Source organism: Oncorhynchus mykiss, chromosome 30, assembly GCF_057628025.1.
Source record: "Oncorhynchus mykiss isolate SJ-2025 chromosome 30, ASM5762802v1, whole genome shotgun sequence".
NCBI classification, from domain to species: Eukaryota; Metazoa; Chordata; class Actinopteri; order Salmoniformes; family Salmonidae; genus Oncorhynchus; species Oncorhynchus mykiss.
The window spans coordinates 10,665,029-10,685,665 of NC_143051.1; the positions used below are offsets into that span (position 1 = coordinate 10,665,029).

Below are 20,637 nucleotides of genomic sequence, written 5' to 3' on the forward strand. Positions count from 1 at the left end.
CGATTACTTGGAAGAGTATGAATGTTTTTGAAATAATGAATTAGACTCACTTCAGGAAACTAGGCATACATTGTCGCGCGTCACTACTTCACAGGAGAGCCGTTTGAATGTAAACCTTTTTTAAAATATAATTATTTTTTTTTTGCCAGAAATGGAACATGTGATCTTTCATGTGCCTTAATAACAAACTTGTATGCCATCTGTAAATACGAATAAAATTGTTAAATTACAAGCCTAGTTGGTTTATCCATGGAAAAATGCAGTAACCTTCCCGTTAGTCATGATTGGCTGAGATAATGAGTGGGCTGGGCATGCCAAGAGATGAGTTCGGATTGGTCTGCCATGTAGCATGCTTCTGTCTATAATATGAGCTGGTCAGTATGTGAAGGTAATCCTTTCTAACGCAGCGTTTTAAAGATATCACGTAGTAGAACTACATACTACATGCTCTCCACTTTCTTTTTTGAAATCGGTGGAATTATAGTATGGTACCTAAGGAGATGGAGAAAATTCTGGCATTTGATTGCAAATATGCAGCCAAAGTCAAAACGAGAACGCACAGAAGGCTGTTGTTTAAAACACTAGTGTCTCGATTACATCTTCAAACTACGGGCAACCATGGCATCCGTGACAGAGAGGGAGAAGCGCCCATGTATACGGACGGGTAAGAGAGTCTAGCTAGCTACATTTTCAGATAGAACACATTTCTAATTTTGTCAGGAAGTCGTCTTCATTGCTAGTTATGGCCTAATATTAGATGGCTAACATCGAACCACGCTACCTGCAGATTCATGCAAAGTAACAGGTTTATGTTTCATTGTCACTGTGACAATTGTGGATAGAAGTAGCTGGTAAATTCGCTCTGGCTATCTACTCCGATTTCAGAGCACTCTCGTCTGAGTGTGCCAGAGCGCTGAATAAATGACGAATTTGCAAACGCTAAACACCCGTTTTGAATATGGCCGGTGTCAGTAAACATTGGCAAAAATAATGAAATTGTTGCCAGCAGCACAGTTACAGTCACAAAAGATCTGGATAACATAAAAACAGCCTAACCAGCGCTGCTAAGGTGAGTAAAATGGTCAGAGTGAGCTGTTCTCTTATTTGTGTCTGGAAGTAGCTAGCCAACGTTAGCCAGTTAGCTTAGGTGCTCGACTGCTTTTGTTAGGTCAGAACGCTCTGATTAACCTTTTCGGCCAGTGTCCAGTGTCCAGCTCCGAGAGCAAAACGCTCTGGGTTTACGAACGCCCAAAGCACTCTCCAGATTAAATTTACGAACACACCCATAGTATAAACCAGCCTTCAGCCTTGAAATCTTTGGTTGTTTAGTACATAGCCTCACATGTGAATGCTTAAAGAGATGGATAAGGCTAAACTTTAAGAGGGTGTGAACGATGCTGAATGGGTGTAGAAAAAGAAGAGCTCTTCAGTACCAAAACATTCAAGGGACATTTTCTCAGAAGTGATGTTACATGTTTATCAAATTTCAAAGCAGAATTACTTTCCCATTGTTCCTCAACTGTAGTGTATGATATACCATTTTCTTGCTATGAGTCTCTACTTTTAACTAATGTAAAAAACACCATTTCATATTTTGCTACATAAGACTGAATGGAGCCGGTGGGTCACAAATAGGCTTTGAATTATCTATGTGACATTGCTAAATAACCCACAAGGATAGACCATTACATTCTCAATTTTGATAAAACAGTTTTATGACCTTTTTTATGAGTGCACCCCATAAAAAAGACACGTTTCACATCTGGAGCTCGTTGTTATTGTCTGTCAATCATACCTGCGCTACAGTCTGAGGCTTCATGTGTAGAAAATTAAGTGGGAGATTTCTAATCAATGCAAAATGGAATTACAATTACAGAATGAAGTTGGATAAATGAGAAGGAGTAGGCTACAATGACCAACCCACAGGTAGGCTGTTTAATATGAATGGAGTTGGATAAATGAGAAGGAGTAGGCTACAATGACCAACCCACAGGTAGGCTGTTTAATATGAATGGAGTTGTTGACTTGGACTGAAATTGGTGCCGGTACTCATTTTGGGATCTGGTATTGTTATATTTAGGTGCAGGAGCTCCACAATACTTTTGAGCTAATATTCTATAAGAGGAACAGGAGCTCAAGCAGTAGAACATTTGAGGTTCCGGAACTCAGCCCTGGTGACCTCCTGCCCAAGTCAAGCCCTGGTGACCTCCTGCCCAAGTCAAGCCCTGGTGACCTCCTGCCCAAGTCAAGCCCTGGTGACCTCCTGCCCAAGTCAAGCCCTGGTGACCTCCTGCCCAAGTCAAGCCCTGGTGACCTCCTGCCCAAGTCAAGCCCTGGTGACCTCCTGCCCAAGTCAAGCCCTGGTGACCTCCTGCCCAAGACAAGATGGCTAATTTAGCTAGCTAGGTTCTTCACATGGATTTGATGCAGTCCAGACAGACAGACACTACCAGATGGTATGATCGATAACCTATGGCAGTAACAAGATTGTCTAACAAGCCCGTGGCGGTTTGGCTACTTTGCCTCAGTGCCACACACACCAGCCCCTGCTCCTCCCTCGCCCCTCCCCCGCCCGTCCAAACAGGGCGCAGCCAAACAAACTCTGTGGGACAGCACACCGGCTCTCTAAGCGAACAAGTCTCCATTAAAGTTTCACATAAATATTATTTCCTTAATAAAACATACTTGAAAAAAATATAATGATATTATTTTAATTGTGAAATATTTGAAAATGCCCATGCCTAACACACACACACAGACAAACACACACAGACAAACACACACAGACACACACACGTTTCCAGACAGTGTTTGGGTTAGAAAAGAAGTAGAGCACCATACACTCTCTCTCTCGCTGTTGCTGCTGTCGGTAGTGGCCTCAGGCTCAAAGAGAGAGAAAGAGAGAGAGAGACACTGCCCACAAAATGAGGTGGAAACTGAGTTGCACTTCCTGACCTCCTGCCAAATGTATGACCATATTAGAGATACATATTTCCCTCAGACTTCACAGACACACAAAGAATTTGAAAACAAATCCAATATTGATAAACTCCCATATCTACTGGGTGAAATACCACAGTGTGCCATCACAGCAGCAAGATTTGTGACCTGTTGCCACAAGAAAAGGGCAACCAGTGAAGAACAAACACCATTTTAAATACAACCCATATTTATGATTTATTTATTTTCCCTTTTGTACTTTAACTATTTGCACATCATAACAACACTGTAATGATATGACAGTATGACATTTGACATTTTTTTTTTTTTGTAGTGTAATGTTAACTGTTCATTTATATTGTTTATTTATTATCTACCTCACTTGCTTTGGCAATGTTAACATATGTTTCCCAGGCCAATAAAGCCGTTAAATTGAATTGAATTGAGAGAGAGAGCAAGAGAGAGTCTACTGTTTGCTGATGATCTGGTGCTTCTGTCCCCAACCAAGGAGGGCCTACAGCAGCACCTAGATCTTCTAGAGATTCTGCCAGACCTGGGCCCTGACAGACCTGGGGCCCTGACAGACCTGGGGCCCTGACAGACCTGGGCCCTGACAGACCTGGGCCCTGACAGACCTGGGCTGGGCGCTGACAGACCTGGGCCCTGACAGACTTGGGCCCTGACAGACCTGGGCCCTGACAGACTTGGGCCCTGACAGACCTGGGCCCTGACAGACCTGGGCCCTGACAGACCTGGGCCCTGACAGACCTGGGCCCTGACAGATCTGGGCCCTGACAGTAAATCTCAGGAAGACAAAAATAATGGTGTTCTAAAAAAGGTCCAGTTGCCAAGACAACAAATACAAATTCCACCTAGACACCGTTGTCCTGGAGCACACAAAACACTATACATACATCCGCCTAAACATCAGCGCCACAGGTAACTTCCACAAAGCTGTGAACGATCTGAGAGACAAGGCAAGAAGGGCATTCTATGCCATCAAAAGGAACATAAAATTCAACATACCAATTAGGATCTGGCAAAAAATACTTGAATCGGTCATAGAACCCATTGCCCTTTATGGTTGTGATGTCTGGGGTCCGCTCACCAACCAAGAATTCACAAAATGGGACAAACACCAAATTGAGACTCTGCATGCAGAATTCTGCAAAAATAATTATCAAAAGCCAGAAAAGAGCCATTAAGTTCTACAACCAATTAAAAGGAAGCGATTCCCGAAACTTGGCCCTAAACAGAGAGTACACAGTGGCAGAAGACCTGACCACTGTGACTGACCCAAACTTAAGGAAAGCTTTGACTATGTACAGACTCAGTGAGCATAGCCTTGCTATTGAGAAAGGCCTCCGTAGGCAGACATGGCTCTCAAGAGAAGACAGACTATGTGCTCACTGCCCACAAAATGAGGTGGAAAATGAGCTGCACTTCCTAACCTCCTGATGTATGACCATATTAGAGACACAGACGTACAGGGGGGGGGGGGGGGGGGAAGTATTTGAACCCTTTGGAATTACCAGGATTTCTCCATATATTGGTCATCAAATTTGACCGGATCTCATCTAAGTCACAACAGTAGACAAACAGTGTGCTTTAACTAATAACACACAACATATTGTATTCTTCTTGTCTATATTGAAAACATAATTTAAACATTCACAGTGTAGGTTGGAAAACGTATGTGAACCCCTAGACTAATGACTTCTCCAACAGCTAATTGGAGGCACGAGTCTGCTAACCTGGAGTCCAATCAATGAGACAAGATTGGAGATGTTGGTTAGAGCTGCCTTGCTCTATAAAAACACTCACAAAATTTGAGTTTGCTATTCACAAGAAGCATTGCCTGATGTCAACCATGCCTCGAACAAAATATATCTAAGATTAAGAATTGTTGACTTGCATAAAGCTGGAAAGGTTTACAAAAGTATCTCTAAAAGCCTTGATGTTCATCCGTCCACGGTAAGACAAATTGTCTATAAATGGACAAAGTTCAGCACTGTTGCTACTCTCCCTAGGAGTGGCCGTCCTGCAAAGATGACTACGAGAGCACAGCGCAGAATGCTCAATGAGGCTAAGAAGAATCCTAGAGTGTCAGCTAAAGACTTACAGAAATCTCTGGAACATGCTAACATCTTTGTTGACGAGTCTACGATATGTAAAACACTAAACAAGAATGGTGTTCATGGGAGGACACCACGGAAGAAGCCACTGCTGTTCAAAAAACACATTGCTGCACGTCTGAAGTTTGTAAAAGTGCACCTGGATGTTCCACAGCGGTACTGGAAATATATTCTGTGGACAGATTAAACTACAGTTGAATTGTTTGGAAGGAAACACACAACACTATGTGTGGAGAAAAAAGAGGCACAGCACACCGACATCAAACCCTCATCCCAACTGTAAAGTATGGTGGAGAGAGCATCATGGTTTGGGGCTGCTTTGCTGCCTCGGGGCCTGGACAGCTTGCTATCATCGACAGATAAATTAATTCCCAAGTTTATCAAGACATTTTGCTGGAGAATGTTAGGCTATCTGTCCGCCAATTGAAGCTCAACAGAAGTTGGGTGACGCAACATGACAACGACACAAAACACAGAAGTAAATCAACAACAGAATGGCTTCAACAGAATAAAATATGCCATCTGGTCAGAGTCCTGACCTCAACCTGATTTTTAAAAGTAGAAAAACAGATCCACACCACATTGGGTGAGGCGGTTTGCAGGAGAGTATTTTGAAGTTGAGGTTTAGAAAAATATAAAAAATAGATGCGAAGAAAAAGATATAAAAAGATTATTACATAGGACACGACAAGACAAAGACGTCTGACTGCTACGCCATCTTGGATTCCTGCCACTGTATTTCACTCAGACTACACAGACCCACAAAGAACTTGAAAACAATCCAATTTTGATAAACTCCCATATCTACTGGGTGAAATACCACAGTGTGCCATCACAGCAGCAAGATTTGTGACCTGTTGCCAGAAGAAAAGGGCAACCAGTGAAGAACAAACACCATTGTAAATACAACCCATATTTACGTGTATTTATTTTCCCTTTTGTATTTTAACTACTTGCACATCGTTACAACACTGTATATAGACATAATATGACATTTGAAATGTCTTTATTTCTTTTGGAACTTTTGGGAGTGTAATGTTCACTTTTTGTTGATCTATTTCACTTACTTTTGCAATGTAAACATATGTTTCCCATGCCAATAAAGCCCCTTAAATTGAAATAGAATTGAGAGAGATAAAGCACAAGCATGAGGACCAAACTTTTGAGTTTAACTCTGGACAACCGGTCCTATGAAAGTGGCTCACGGTTTAGCCAGGTAAATCTCTATGGCAACGAATCCTTCAGAATGAACCTGCTCTGGGGCAGGCTAACTCACGGCTAACTCCACTTACCCTGAATGAAACGACTGGTATGCGAGTCGAGGATAAAATGAAATTAGGTTACCTCCCTCTCGCAAAGATTAAGTCATCATCCCCTTCATTTGGGGAAAATTACTGAATAAATATTTAATTTAAAAAACAAATGTTAAAATATATCACATTACACATGTAGTAATGAAGGAATGCATTTAAAAATTCACACACAGTAATGACATTTTATCAATAGGAGTGGGAAGAAAGGTGCTTGTGGTTGTGCATTGATAAGCAAACCACAGTCGGCATTTACGACGCCACTTCTTAAAGCCTTTTTCACACCATAACCTGATTCATTTGCAAGATAACATTCTTTCATTTAGATTTTCGGCACAAATGAAAATGTGGCACTGACTCGCCCGTGGGTTGATGTTTCAGCATTATCTCAATGAAGAGTTCGGCACAGACAGAAGGGGAAACCCAGACGTGTCACAGGGGCTAGAAAACCCAGGAATCCCGTTAGAATGTTTTCTCACCGGTGAGAGGAAGTGCAGTCGCGGGTGGTGGGAGAGAGGCTACAACTCGGTGAGACTGGTCTGACATTCTGCAAAAAATAATTATCATCTGATCACAAATACATTTTTCTGTTCCCAAAACTAAAATCTGTTACAAACACAGTGAACAAATTTTAATAGACTTGACTCTTTTCCAAAGTTGTATAAGATTACGTGGTTTAAGGGTGCAAGGTCGGATTGAGTCTGCACACACGCAGACTTCACAGAGGAGGCGTTCCCTAATGAAAATATACAAATATATGCTACAACGAGCCAATAGGATCTCGCTATCCTGTGCTTGGCATTGCCCACCTCCTGCCCACTATACTTCATTTGCTACCACTGTAAACAACACACATTAACAATCTTGGGTTACTTATAAATATCTTTTGAGTTCGGCATTCGACTAGCCATGTGCGACATGCAGTTACAAGCCTGCTAGTGATAATATCCACCGTTGTAGTACGGATAAAGCCTGACCTGGAATGTGAGGGTAACTGAAGCTGGCAAACTTTAGAAAACGCTGAATAGATTTAGCTTGCTTCGTAGGATACACCTCTGGTGTGACAGCTTTGGTTTTGTTTACCTGGCCACTAATGAAAACTTTTTAGCATTTGTGTCACAAATCTAAGTCAATGATACCTATATTAGCATTTTCACACTTCATGTCCAAATCATCCTAAAGTATCTAAAAAAATGTATTGTGTAACACAATTAAGTTACCTTTAGACGATTTAGCTATGAAGCGAAAAAATGCTAATATAGGTACCATTTACTTGCATTGGGGCAGGGGGCAGGTAGCCTAGTGGTTAGAGTGTTGGACTAGTAACCAAAATGTTGCTGTATTGAATCCCTGAGCTGACAGGGTAAAACCCCTGAGCAAGGCAGTTAACCCACTGTTCCCAGGCTGTCATTCTAAATAAGAATTTGATTCAGAGGGGTTGAGTTAAATGCAGAAGACTCACTTCAGTTGAAGGCAGTCAGCTGTACAAATGACTAGGTATTCCTCTTTCCCATTGGATGTGTGCCACAAATGCTAAAAAGTTAACATTTGAAACTGCAGCCAGGAAAACAAAACCGAAGCATGGGTTGCTGGCATACCTCGTCCATAAACTGCTTGCAGGGTAAGGAAATCAATATGTAATTTGGGTGAAATCTCCCTTTAACAATGGGGTGGATACTTTAAAAAATAATCCCCTAATAGCAGGAGCAGCACCATCTAGAACCTGGTAATATCATGATATAGGATGGGTCATAAACCCAATGACTAATTTCTCTGAACAGGGGAATACAACAATTACCAAATTCACTGAGAATGCTTCACATAGGATGAAGAAGCAATACGCCAAGCCGCAGCTCCATACTACTAGTCAAACATAGAGGACTGATACCAAATACTTATGATTGGCTGCGGGTTGTGTCAGTAAATACTTATGATTGACTGCGGGTTGTGTCAGTAAATACTTATGATTGGCTGCGGGTTGTGTCAGTAAATACCTATGATTGGCTGTGGGTTGTGTCAGTAAATACCTATGATTGGCTGTGGGTTGTGTCAGTAAATACTTATGATTGGCTGCGGGTTGTGTCAGTAAATACTTATGATTGGCTGTGGGTTGTGTCAGTAAATACTTATGATTGGCTGCGGGTTGTGTCAGTAAATACTTATGATTGGCTGCGGGTTGTGTCAGTAAATACTTATGATTGGCTGCGGGTTGTATCAGTAAATACTTATGATTGGCTGTGGGTTGTGTCAGTAAATACTTATGATTGGCTGCGGGTTGTGTCAGTAAATACCTATGATTGGCTGTGGGTTGTGTCAGTAAATACTTATGATTGGCTGCGGGTTGTGTCAGTAAATACCTATGATTGGCTGTGGGTTGTGTCAGTGCCTGGCTTTTGACCACTTCTTTGGATTCCTCATGTCTTACTCATTGTTAGAAAAAGGTTTGGTCCAAATCGGATGTTAGGTACTATAATTATTGAATATTGTAATACTATAAATTAAAATGGCCAATTTAGGTGCAATCAATTTAGGTGCAATCAAATTATAGTTCAACAAAATAATGCTTCTGGAATGCTAATCTTACCGGTTTGTAACTACAGAAAGGATTTCATAACAATCTGAGATGGTGGGTGTCATGGCTTACTGAAATGACATGGAACGACCCGGGAAAGAGAAAGAAAGAACGGTAGAGACAGGCGATGGAGAGTCAGCACACGCCGACGCGCGCGCGTGTGTGTGGGTGGGTGCGTGCGTGAGTGCGTGCGTATGTGTGTGCGTTTGTGAGAGTCTGGTAGAAATGGATTACTCTCAGATTAGAGTACTGTGCGTGGCTGAGAGCTGTAGCACTGCATGCTTGGCATGCCCACATTTGATTAGCAAAAAACTTTTTTTTCTCTCTCTTTTTTCTACTCTCCTCTGCTCCTGACCTCATGTGCTGCCATAGAAATAGAATGAATAGAACGGACACCTCCATTCCTGTCAATGATGGCATAATGGTTGGGACTGGCGGCCATTACGAGTGTACCCATAGGCACAAAGCAGGAAGTAAAATATGCGCTGTGATTTGTTGATTCAACTCAACTGACATTTCAGATGTAATTCCACTGCATGAGCCAGTTAGAGCCAGACTCGGTAACTGTCACCTCTGTTATTTTGTTTACATTTTAGATTTAGTTTTTGTCGGGGCGAACAAACAAACCCAGGAAAGACGTCATAACATGCTCTAGAGACTAGGCTACCTGAGGGTTCTGAAGTGGTCCAGCCATATCAAGCAGTATTCTAACTACAACAAGCATGTAGGCTTCTAGCTTGCTAACTAGTTTCACTTACCAGTAGACGGCTAGCTCAGGCTTTAGTGATTATCACTGGCGCTGTTCTACACCTGCATTGCTTGCTCTTTGTGGTTTGAGGCTGGGTTTCTGTACAGCACTTTGTGACATCGTCTGATGCAAGAAGGGCTTTATAAATACATTTGATTGATTGATTCAGAGCAGCATGATCCTGGCACTGTGAGGAATCCTTGCCTTGCTGAATGAAAAAAAAAAACATAATTCCAGTTTCCAGTTTCATTAAAAAAATCTAGTTAGCAACATAAAAGCAACACCACCGTTGTTTTCAAACACTGTCACTTCCTATGACAAAAAAAAAACACACAAAAAGGAGCTTCAGGACAGCAATCACTAACCTCTATTTGGACAACAACTTCTACTTCATCAGGTCAGCTGCTGTGGATGTTCTGTTTACTCTGGACAAATCCCCGGGACTCGGAAAAGAAATGGTGCAAAAGGGTCAGAGTGATAAAACTACGTTGGCTCATAAACCCGCTCCTACCCGCCGTTCTTCAAACCTACAGTCATTGGAGAAGCAGCTGGACGAAAACTCTGAGTGACGGGACCTGAAGAACTGTAATATCCTGTTTCTCCGAGTCGTGGCTGAACAAGGACATGGATCATATACATCAAGCTGTTTGTTTCTATGCATCGTCAAGACCGAACGACAGCTTCGGGTAAGGTTAAGGGAGGAGGTGTGTAATTGCATTGATTACTGCATTGCTGGGGTTAGAGCTTGCAAGAAAAGCATGTCACTATACTGGCAGTGGTGTAAAGTACTTAAGTAAAAATACTTTAAAGTACTACTTAAGTAGGGTACCTGTACTTTATTTTACTATTTATATTTTTGACTACTTTTACTTTTACTTCACTACATTCCTTAAGACAATATTGTACTTTTTACTCCATACATTTTCCTTGACACCCAAAAGTACTTGTTAGATTTTGAATGCTTAGCAGGACAGGAAAATAGTCAAATTCATGCACTTATCAACCCGAACATCCCTGGTCATCCCTACTACATCTGATCTGGCGGACTCACTAAACACACATGCTTCATTTGTAAATTATGTCTGAATGTTGGAGTGTGACCGTGGCTTACGTAAATTTTAAAAAAACAAGGAAATGGTGCCATCTGGTTTGCTTAATATAAGGAATTTGAAATGATTTAGACTTTTATTTTTTAATTTTTAATTTTGAAGTATATTTTAAACCAACTACTTTTATACTTTAACCAAATACTTTTATACTTTAACCAAATACTTTTATACTTTAACCAACTACTTTTATACTTTAACCAAATACTTTTATACTTTAACCAACTACTTTTATACTTTAACCAAATACTTTTATACTTTAACCAAATACTTTTATACTTTAACCAACTACTTTTATACTTTAACCAAATACTTTTATACTTTAACCAAATACTTTTATACTTTAACCAACTACTTTTATACTTTAACCAACTACTTTTATACTTTAACCAAATACTTTTATACTTTAACCAAATACTTTTATACTTTAACCAAATACTTTTATACTTTAACCAAATACTTTTATACTTTAACCAACTACTTTTATACTTTAACCAAATACTTTTATACTTTAACCAACTACTTTTATACTTTAACCAAATACTTTTATACTTTAACCAAATACTTTTATACTTTAACCAAATACTTTTATACTTTAACCAAATACTTTTATACTTTAACCAAATACTTTTATACTTTAACCAAATACTTTTATACTTTAACCAAATACTTTTATACTTATACTCCAGTAGAATTTTGCTGGGTGAATTTTACTTTTACTTGAGTCATTTTCTATTAAGGTCTTTACTTTTACTACAGTATGATAGTTTGGTACTTTTTCCACCAATGTATACTTGTGCATGTGGCATTACAATTTGAAACTAAGACCTCACTCGAGGAGCTGTATAGGGCCATAAGCAAACATGAAAATGCACATCCAAAGGTGGCGCTCTTAGTGGCCAGTGATTTTAATGCAGGGAAATTGAAATCCGTTTTACCCCATTTTTACCAGCATGTCACCTGTCCAACCTGAGGTGAAAAACTCTAGACCACATTTACTCTACACACATACAAAACTCTAGACCACATTTACTCCACACACATACAAAACTCTAGACCACATTTACTCTACACACATACAAAACTCTAGACCACATTTACTCTACACACATACAAAACTCTAGACCACATTTACTCTACACACATACAAAACTCTAGACCACATTTACTCCACACACATACAAAACTCTAGACCACATTTACTCTACACACATACAAAACTCTAGACCACATTTACTCCACACACATACAAAACTCTAGACCACATTTACTCTACACACATACAAAACTCTAGACCACATTTACTCTACACACATACAAAACTCTAGACCACATTTACTCTACACACATACAAAACTCTAGACCACATTTACTCTACACACATACAAAACTCTAGACCACATTTACTCCACACACATACAAAACTCTAGACCACATTTACTCCACACACATACAAAACTCTAGACCACATTTACTCCACACACATACAAAACTCTAGACCACATTTACTCCACACACATACAAAACTCTAGACCACATTTACTCTACACACATACAAAACTCTAGACCACATTTACTCCACACACATACAAAACTCTAGACCACATTTACTCCACACACATACAAAACTCTCCCCGCCCTCCCTTTGGCAAATCTGACACATACAAAAATCTCCCGCTTACAAGCAAAAACTCAAACAGGAAGTACCAACGTTCAATACGGAAGCGTTCCGATGAAGCGGTTGCTAAGCTACAGGACTGTTCCACTAGTACAGACTGGAATATGTTCCGGGATTCATCCAATTAACATTGAAGAGTTTACCACATCAGTCACCGTCTTCAATAATAAGTACATTGACGACGTCGTCCCCACACTGACCATATGTACATATCCCAACCAAAAGTAATGGATTACAGGCAACTAAGCTAAAGGCTATAGCTTCCGCTTTCAAGGAGCGGGATCAAAATCCGGACACTTATAAGAAATCCCACTACGGCCTCCGACGAGCCATCAAACAGGCAAAGCGTCAACACAGAACTAAGATTGAATCCTACTACGCCGGCTTTGATGCTAGTCGGATGTGGCAGGGCTTGCAAACTATCACGATTACAAAGGAAAACCCTGGCCGCGAGCTGCCCAGTGACGCGAGCCTACCAGATGATCTAGATTCCTTCCATCCTCGCTTCGAGGCAAGCAACACCAAATCATGCATGAGAGCCCCAGCTGTTCCGGACGACTGTGCGATCTTGCTCTCCTTAGCCAATGTGAGCAAGACCTTTATGCGGGTTAACATTAACAAGTCTGCTGGGCCAGACGGATTACCAGGATGCATACTCAGAGCACACGCTGACCAGCAGGCAAATGTCTTCACTAACATTTTCAACTTCTCCCTGACACAGTCTGCAATACCTCACACTGCACGTTCAAACTAAAACAATGTCACTAATAATGCCGTGAAAAATGCCCCTTGGATATGAATTCAGAGGGCAGATATTATTAAATATTAAATAATTACACCATTATGACCTCATTAAAGGCAACACTCAAGTCCTACTTAAATTCGAACTGGATTTAACGAAAAATGACATGAAAAGCACACATTTGTAAATCCCAAACTCTAAAAGTAATTGGAAAGGTAAATACAAATTATTTGTGACATTGTTGTTACAATAAAGAATGTAAACAAGATGCTGTGTTTTTATTTACAGTAGTGATGGACAGCTGGTGGCATTTTGAAAACAGGTTTTCAAACACGTAGCCCGATTAGCAGGACAATAGACTCTTTAAAGCCCTGCTACTGTTGATGTGAAAGTCACACCTTTCCAGTACTCCTGAGCGCATCCCAAACTCCACCCTTAACACAGTTACCATTCAAAAACGAGCTGTTAATCTAAAAAAAAAAAAATGATATTGCGACCTAAAGAGCACAGACAAAATGGACATAGTTTTCATCAAGCCAGCTTCTTTCTATGGTGCTACCCAGTAACAATGGACATAGTTTTCATCAAGCCAGCTTCATTCTATGGTGCTACCCTGTAACAATGGACATAGTTTTCATCAAGCCAGCTTCATTCTATGGTGCTACCCTGTAACAATGGACATAGTTTTCATCAAGCCAGCTTCATTCTATGGTGCTACCCTGTAACAATGGACATAGTTTTCATCAAGCCAGCTTCATTCTATGGTGCTACCCTGTAACAATGGACATAGTTTTCATCAAGCCAGCTTCTTTCTATGGTGCTACCCTGTAACAATGGACATAGTTTTCATCAAGCCAGCTTCATTCTATGGTGCTACCCTGTAACAATGGACATAGTTTTCATCAAGCCAGCTTCTTTCTATGGTGCTACCCTGTAACAATGGACATAGTTTTCATCAAGCCAGCTTCATTCTATGGTGCTACCCTGTAACAATGGACATAGTTTTCATCAAGCCAGCTTCATTCTATGGTGCTACCCTGTAACAATGTATGCTGAGAGGCGGGAAGCAAGTTCAGGGAGTGAAAACATTTAAGATTGCAACCTTACAGTTAACTAGTCCAACGCTCTAACCACCTGCCTCTCGTAGCACTCCACAAGGAGACTGCCTGTTACGCGAATGCAGTAGAAGCCAAGGTAAGTTGCTAGCTAGCATTAAACTTATCTTATAAAAATCAATCAATCATAATCACTAGTTAACTACACATGGTTGATGATATTACTAGTTTATCTAGCGTGTCCTGCGCTGCATATAATCATTGCAACGCAGGGGATGATTAAACAAAAGCGCATTTGCGAAAAAAGCACAATCGTTGCACGACTGTACCTAACCATAAACACCAATGCCTTTCTTAAAATCAATACACAGAAGTATATCTTTTTAAACCTGCATATTTAGCTAAAAGAAATCCAGGTTAGCAGGCAATATTAACCAGGTGAAATTGTGTCACTTCTCTTGCGTTCATTGCATGCAGAGTCAGGGTATATGCAACAGTTTGGGCTGCCTGGCTCATTGCGAACTAATTTGCCAGAATTTTACGTAATTATGACATAACATTGAAGGTTGTACAATGTAACAGGAATATTTAGACTTATGGATGCCACCCGTTAGATAAAATATGGAACGGTTCCGTATTTCACTGAAATAATAAATGTTTTGTTTTCGAAATGATAGTTTACGGATTCGACCATATTAATGACCAAAGTCTTGTATTTCTGTGTGTTATTATGTTTTAATTAAGTCTATGATTTGATATTTGATAGAGCAGTCTGACTGAGCGGTGGTAGGCAGCAGCAGGCTCGTAAGCATTCATTCAAACAGCACTTTCGTGCGTTTTGCCAGCAGCTCTTCGCAATGCTTCAAGCATTGAGCTGTTTATGACTTCAAGCCTATCAACTCCCGAGATTAGGCTGGTGTAACCGATGTGAAATGGCTAGCTAGTTAGCGGGGTGCACGCTAATAGCATTTCAAACGTCACTCGCTTTGAGACTTGGAGTAGTTGTTCCCCTTGCCCTGCAAGGGCCGTGGCTTTTGTGGAGCGATGGGTAACGATGCTTCGAGGGTGGCTGTTGTCGATGTGCTCCTGGTTCGAGCCCAGGGAGGAGCGAGGAGAGGGACTGAAGCTTTACTGTTACACTGGCAATACTAAAGTGCCTATAAGAACATCCAATAGTCAAAGATATATAAAATACAAATGGTATAGAGAGAAATAGTCCTATAAATACTATATTAACTACAACCTAAAACTTCTTACCTGGGAATATTGAAGACTCATGTTAAAAGGAACCACCAGCTTTCATATGTTCTCATGTTCTGAGCAAGGAACTTAAACGTTAGCTTTTTTACATGGCACATATTGCACTTTTACTTTCTTATCCAACCCTTTGTTTTTGCATTATTTAAACCAAATTGAACATGTTTCATTATTTATTTGAGGCTAAATGGATTTTTATTGATGTATTATATTAAGTTAAAATAAGTGTTCATTCAGTATTGTTGTAATTGTCATTATTACAAATAAATAAATAAAAAATTGGCAGATTAATCTGTATCTGCTTTTTTTGGTCCTCCAATAATCGGTATCGGTATCAGCGTTGAAAAATCATAATCGGTCGACCTCTAACGCACAAATACAAATATAGAGAAATAGGTATAGGTATAGAGAAATAGTCCTATAATAACTAAACCAAATTGAACATGTTTCATTATTTATTTACGACTAAATAGAATTGTTATTATATTAAGTTAAAATAAAAGTGTTTGACACTTTTAATGACAATTCAGTATTGTTGTAATTGTCATTATTACAAATATATACATAGAAAAATCGTCCGATTAATCTGTATCGGCTTTTTTTGGTCCTCCAATAATCTGTATCGGCTTTTTTTGGTCCTCCAATAATCTGTATCGGCTTTTTTTGGTCCTCCAATAATCTGTATCGGCTTTTTTTGGTCCTCCAATAATCTGTATCGGCTTTTTTTGGTCCTCCAATAATCTGTATCGGCTTTTTTTGGTCCTCCAATAATCTGTATCGGCTTTTTTTGGTCCTCCAATAATCTATATCGGCTTTTTTTGGTCCTCCAATAATCTGTATCGGCTTTTTTTGGTCCTCCAATAATCTATATCGGCGTTGAAAAATCGGTCGACCTCTAACTTTTACCCCTACCTACATGTACATATAACCTCCACCACCCCTGCACATTGACTCAGTACCGGTACCCCTGCACATTGACTCAGTACCGGTACCCCTGCACATTGACTCAGTACCGGTACCCCTGCACATTGACTCAGTACCGGTACCCCTGCACATTGACTCAGTACCGGTACCCCTGCACATTGACTCAGTACCGGTACCCCTTCACATTGACTCAGTACCGGTACCCCTGCACATTGACTCAGTACCGGTACCCCTTCACATTGACTCAGTACCGGTACCCCTGCATATTGACTCAGTACCGGTACCCCTGCACATTGACTCAGTACCGGTACCCCTGCACATTGACTCAGTACCGGTACCCCTGCACATTGACTCAGTACCGGTACCCCTGCACATTGACTCAGTACCGGTACCCCTGCACATTGACTCAGTACCGGTACCCCTGCACATTGACTCAGTACCGGTACCCCTGCATATTGACTCAGTACCGGTACCCTGCACATTGACTCAGTACCGGTACCCCTGCATATTGACTCAGTACCGGTACCCCTGCACATTGACTCAGTACCGGTACCCCTGCACATTGACTCAGTACCGGTACCCCTGCACATTGACTCAGTACCGGTACCCCTGCACATTGACTCAGTACCGGTACCCCTGCACATTGACTCAGTACCGGTACCCCTGCACATTGACTCAGTACCGGTACCCCTGCATATTGACTCAGTACCGGTACCCTGCACATTGACTCAGTACCGGTACCCCTGCACATTGACTCAGTACCGGTACCCCTGCACATTGACTCAGTACCGGTACCCCTGCACATTGACTCAGTACCGGTACCCCTGCACATTGACTCAGTACCGGTACCCCTGCACATTGACTCAGTACCGGTACCCCTGCACATTGACTCAGTACCGGTACCCCTGCACATTGACTCAGTACCGGTACCCCTGCACATTGACTCAGTACCGGTACCCCTGCACATTGACTCAGTACCGGTACCCCTGCACATTGACTCAGTACCGGTACCCCTGCACATTGACTCAGTACCGGTACCCCTGCACATTGACTCAGTACCGGTACCCCTGCACATTGACTCAGTACCGGTACCCCTTCACATTGACTCAGTACCGGTACCCCTGCACATTGACTCAGTACCGGTACCCCTGCACATTGACTCAGTACCGGTACCCCTGCACATTGACTCAGTACCGGTACCCCTGCACATTGACTCAGTACCGGTACCCCTGCACATTGACTCAGTACCGGTACCCCTGCACATTGACTCAGTACCGCTACAGTAAATAGCCTCGTTATTATTTATACTATTTTCTATTTTGATTTGCTAATGTTCTTACTTTTTAACTCTGCACTGTTGGGAAGGGGCTCCTAGGTAAGCATTTCACTGTGAACTCTACACATAATGTATTCGGCGCATGTGACCAATCAAATTTGATGAGATATTTTGTATTTGACACACCCACTTGCATGGCCCTTCAGTACAAAAACGAATTTGAGTCGACACACTTCTACTGCTATCTTTTTACGACGGCTACTGTCTGACAACACCTCAGTTATAAGACGCATGATGAAGCTTGTGTTATAGTACTATTCATTAGATTCCCGAACATGTCAGGACACACCAGATCTCTTGTTTAGTCGCTTTTATAGCCTTTCCTACGCACCCTACATTCACACCTGGAACAGACACTCAGCTCTGTACTGCTTTGTGGGTTAGGTGTGTATGTTTGTAGGTTAGGTTGTGTGTGTGTGTGTGTGTGTGTGTGTGTGTGTGTGTGTGTGTGTGTGTGTGTGTCCATCCTTCCCTCCCCCAGGGGGAGTCCTAGCAGAGGTACTATACCTTCATGCCTCAACACAGTAAACAAACACACATCATTATACACCAACCTACACACACTTGAGGAGAGTTGAGAAGACACTGTTAGTATTACTGTCATTGTCAGTTAACATATTGTAACCCAGGGTCATTACAATATCAACTGTTGAGAACAAGGGCCCATTAGCGTACATGAATAGGCAAGTAACATAATTAACTGAATCAAGTCTGGACCAAGACAGCGCTGTGTGTGTGTGTGTGTGTGTGTGTGTGTGGCAGCTTAAAACACATTATGGATGTACAACAGCCGGTGGCGGGAGCCTGAAACGAACACACACACGCACACACTCACGCACACAGACACTGCCTGCCGTAGCTACAGTTTGTTCGTGTGAAACAACAGCACATCCAGGTGAATCGTGACAATGAGGTGACAGAGAGAGGGGGTCAGGGAGGTAACGCGACTAACGCTTAACGACCAACCACAACACACACACGGAAGGAAAATGTTTCTATATGTATATGGCGGTACTCACGCTTTTCTTCCGTAAGTGCAGTCCATGTTTCAACAGTCCTGGTAAATCCCGGATCTTCTGCCTGAGCTGAACCTGGTCTCGAGCTCCGGTGTTCCGGTTATTCCACCGCCAGCCGCTGACCATACCGTCTTCCCCACCAGGCTCCGAGTCCTCCATGTCTGTCTCTCGCTGTCTCTCCAACTCCCGCTCCTCTTCTCTCCTCTCACACGCAAACACACCAGTTACGGATCATTGTCGTCTCTCTCTCTCCGCCTAGAACTCTCATTCACACACCGATCTGCGTCTGTTCAGCAACGAACAAACCGCGCGCCTTAATGACCTATAGCCGCAGCAGCACGCGACGCTTCTCAACCCACGTCCTCCTCCTCCTCTTCTTCCCTTGTACTATCAGTGTGTGACTGACTGTGTGTTTGTGTGGGGAGGGACTCGCAGAGGAATATCATTGCATAATATCCACTAGTCAGTCTGTCAGCAGTCAGACACAGGAGTCATAACACCTTGATAAACATGTAATACATTGTATGTACATTATCCCCGTTTTTTAATCCTAATTAGATACATTGATAATAATAACACATTTAGGCTACATATCAATGTTGACAAATGAGGGCCAAGCATATAACTGTTGTATTAAAGAGTATTTTCTGTGGCATTCAGAAACAAAATGGTGGAAAGGACAGACTGGAGGCTAGACCAACCTGCATGTGGCTCCAATTTCCATAGGTAAACAAAGGGCCATTAGGTTACACCATCAGGGTGTGTGTGTGAATGTGTGCATTTTTCTAAACTGAAGTCACCTGACAGTGGGATAATGTCACGAAGCTATGAAGTGTACATTCCACACACAGGTCTCTGTCTCATTCTCTCTCGTTCACTCTTTCTCTCTCTCTCTCTCTCTCTCTCTCTCTCTCTCTCTCTCTCTCTCTCTCTCTCTCTCTCTCTCTCTCTCTCTCTCTCTCTCTCTCTCTCTCTCACACACACACATATATACAGGGGGTCTAAGTGAATGGGCTGAAGTCAGTAAGTGTGTTGTATAACTGAGATGTCATGTCTGTTATCCAGAGTCTTAATCTCACATAATTGGCCCCTTTCATCCACTCAGATTACACACACACACACACACACACACACACACACACACAGTCTTGTACAGCTAACCTTGTTAGGACACAATTCAGTCCCATTCAAATCCTATTTTCCCTAACCCCTAATGCTAAACCCTAACCTGTCCCCTTACCCTTAACCTAACGATAATTCTAACCCTAACCCTAACCCTAACCCTAACTCTAAACCTACCCCTAACCCTTAACATAATTCTAACCCTAACACTAATTCTAATCCTAACCCCCCCCTAGAAAAAGCATTTGATCTCGTGACTAACAAAATGTTCCCAGTTGGTCAAATTTTTACACATACACACACAGCCCATGTCTGGTTTATGTAAGTGTATTTGAGTGTTTCACCCTCCAAACTCTCTCCGTGTCTCTAAAAGATGGCTGGTTTAGGTCTCATGACAACTGTGCACTAGACTTGATACAAAATATTGTGTAGTAATGTAATTCTTCACTGGATCAGTCTGAAACTTTTGTGCACGCACTGCTGCCATCTGGTGGCCAAAATCGAAACTACACCTAGACTCCTATCTGAAAGTATGACCTTTCTCTTGCATTTCAAATATCTTTTACCAGATCTAGTGTGTTATATTCTCCCACATTAAATTCACATCACATTTCCACAAACTTCCAAGTGTTTCCTTTTCAAATGGTATCAAGAATATGCAAATCCTTGCTTTAGGTCCTGAGCTACAGGAAGTTA

The 20,637-nt window shown here is 41.6% G+C and overlaps 1 protein-coding gene across 2 annotated transcripts in view; it reads right to left on the minus strand.

Moving 5' to 3' along the window:
* The window catches only part of LOC110487912 (rap guanine nucleotide exchange factor 5), a 90,643-nt gene extending 71,409 nt beyond the window's left edge, over positions 1-19,234 (minus strand). The window contains exon 1 of one of the 2 annotated variants that reach the window (XM_036970892.2): positions 18,823-19,234. In XM_036970892.2, coding sequence (XP_036826787.2) covers positions 18,823-18,978 — 156 coding nt within the window. In that variant the 5' untranslated portion in view covers positions 18,979-19,234. The remainder of the gene's footprint in view (positions 1-18,822) is intronic. The other variant, XM_090227543.1, reaches the window with a different exon arrangement.
* Positions 19,235-20,637: the final 1,403 nt, after the last annotated feature.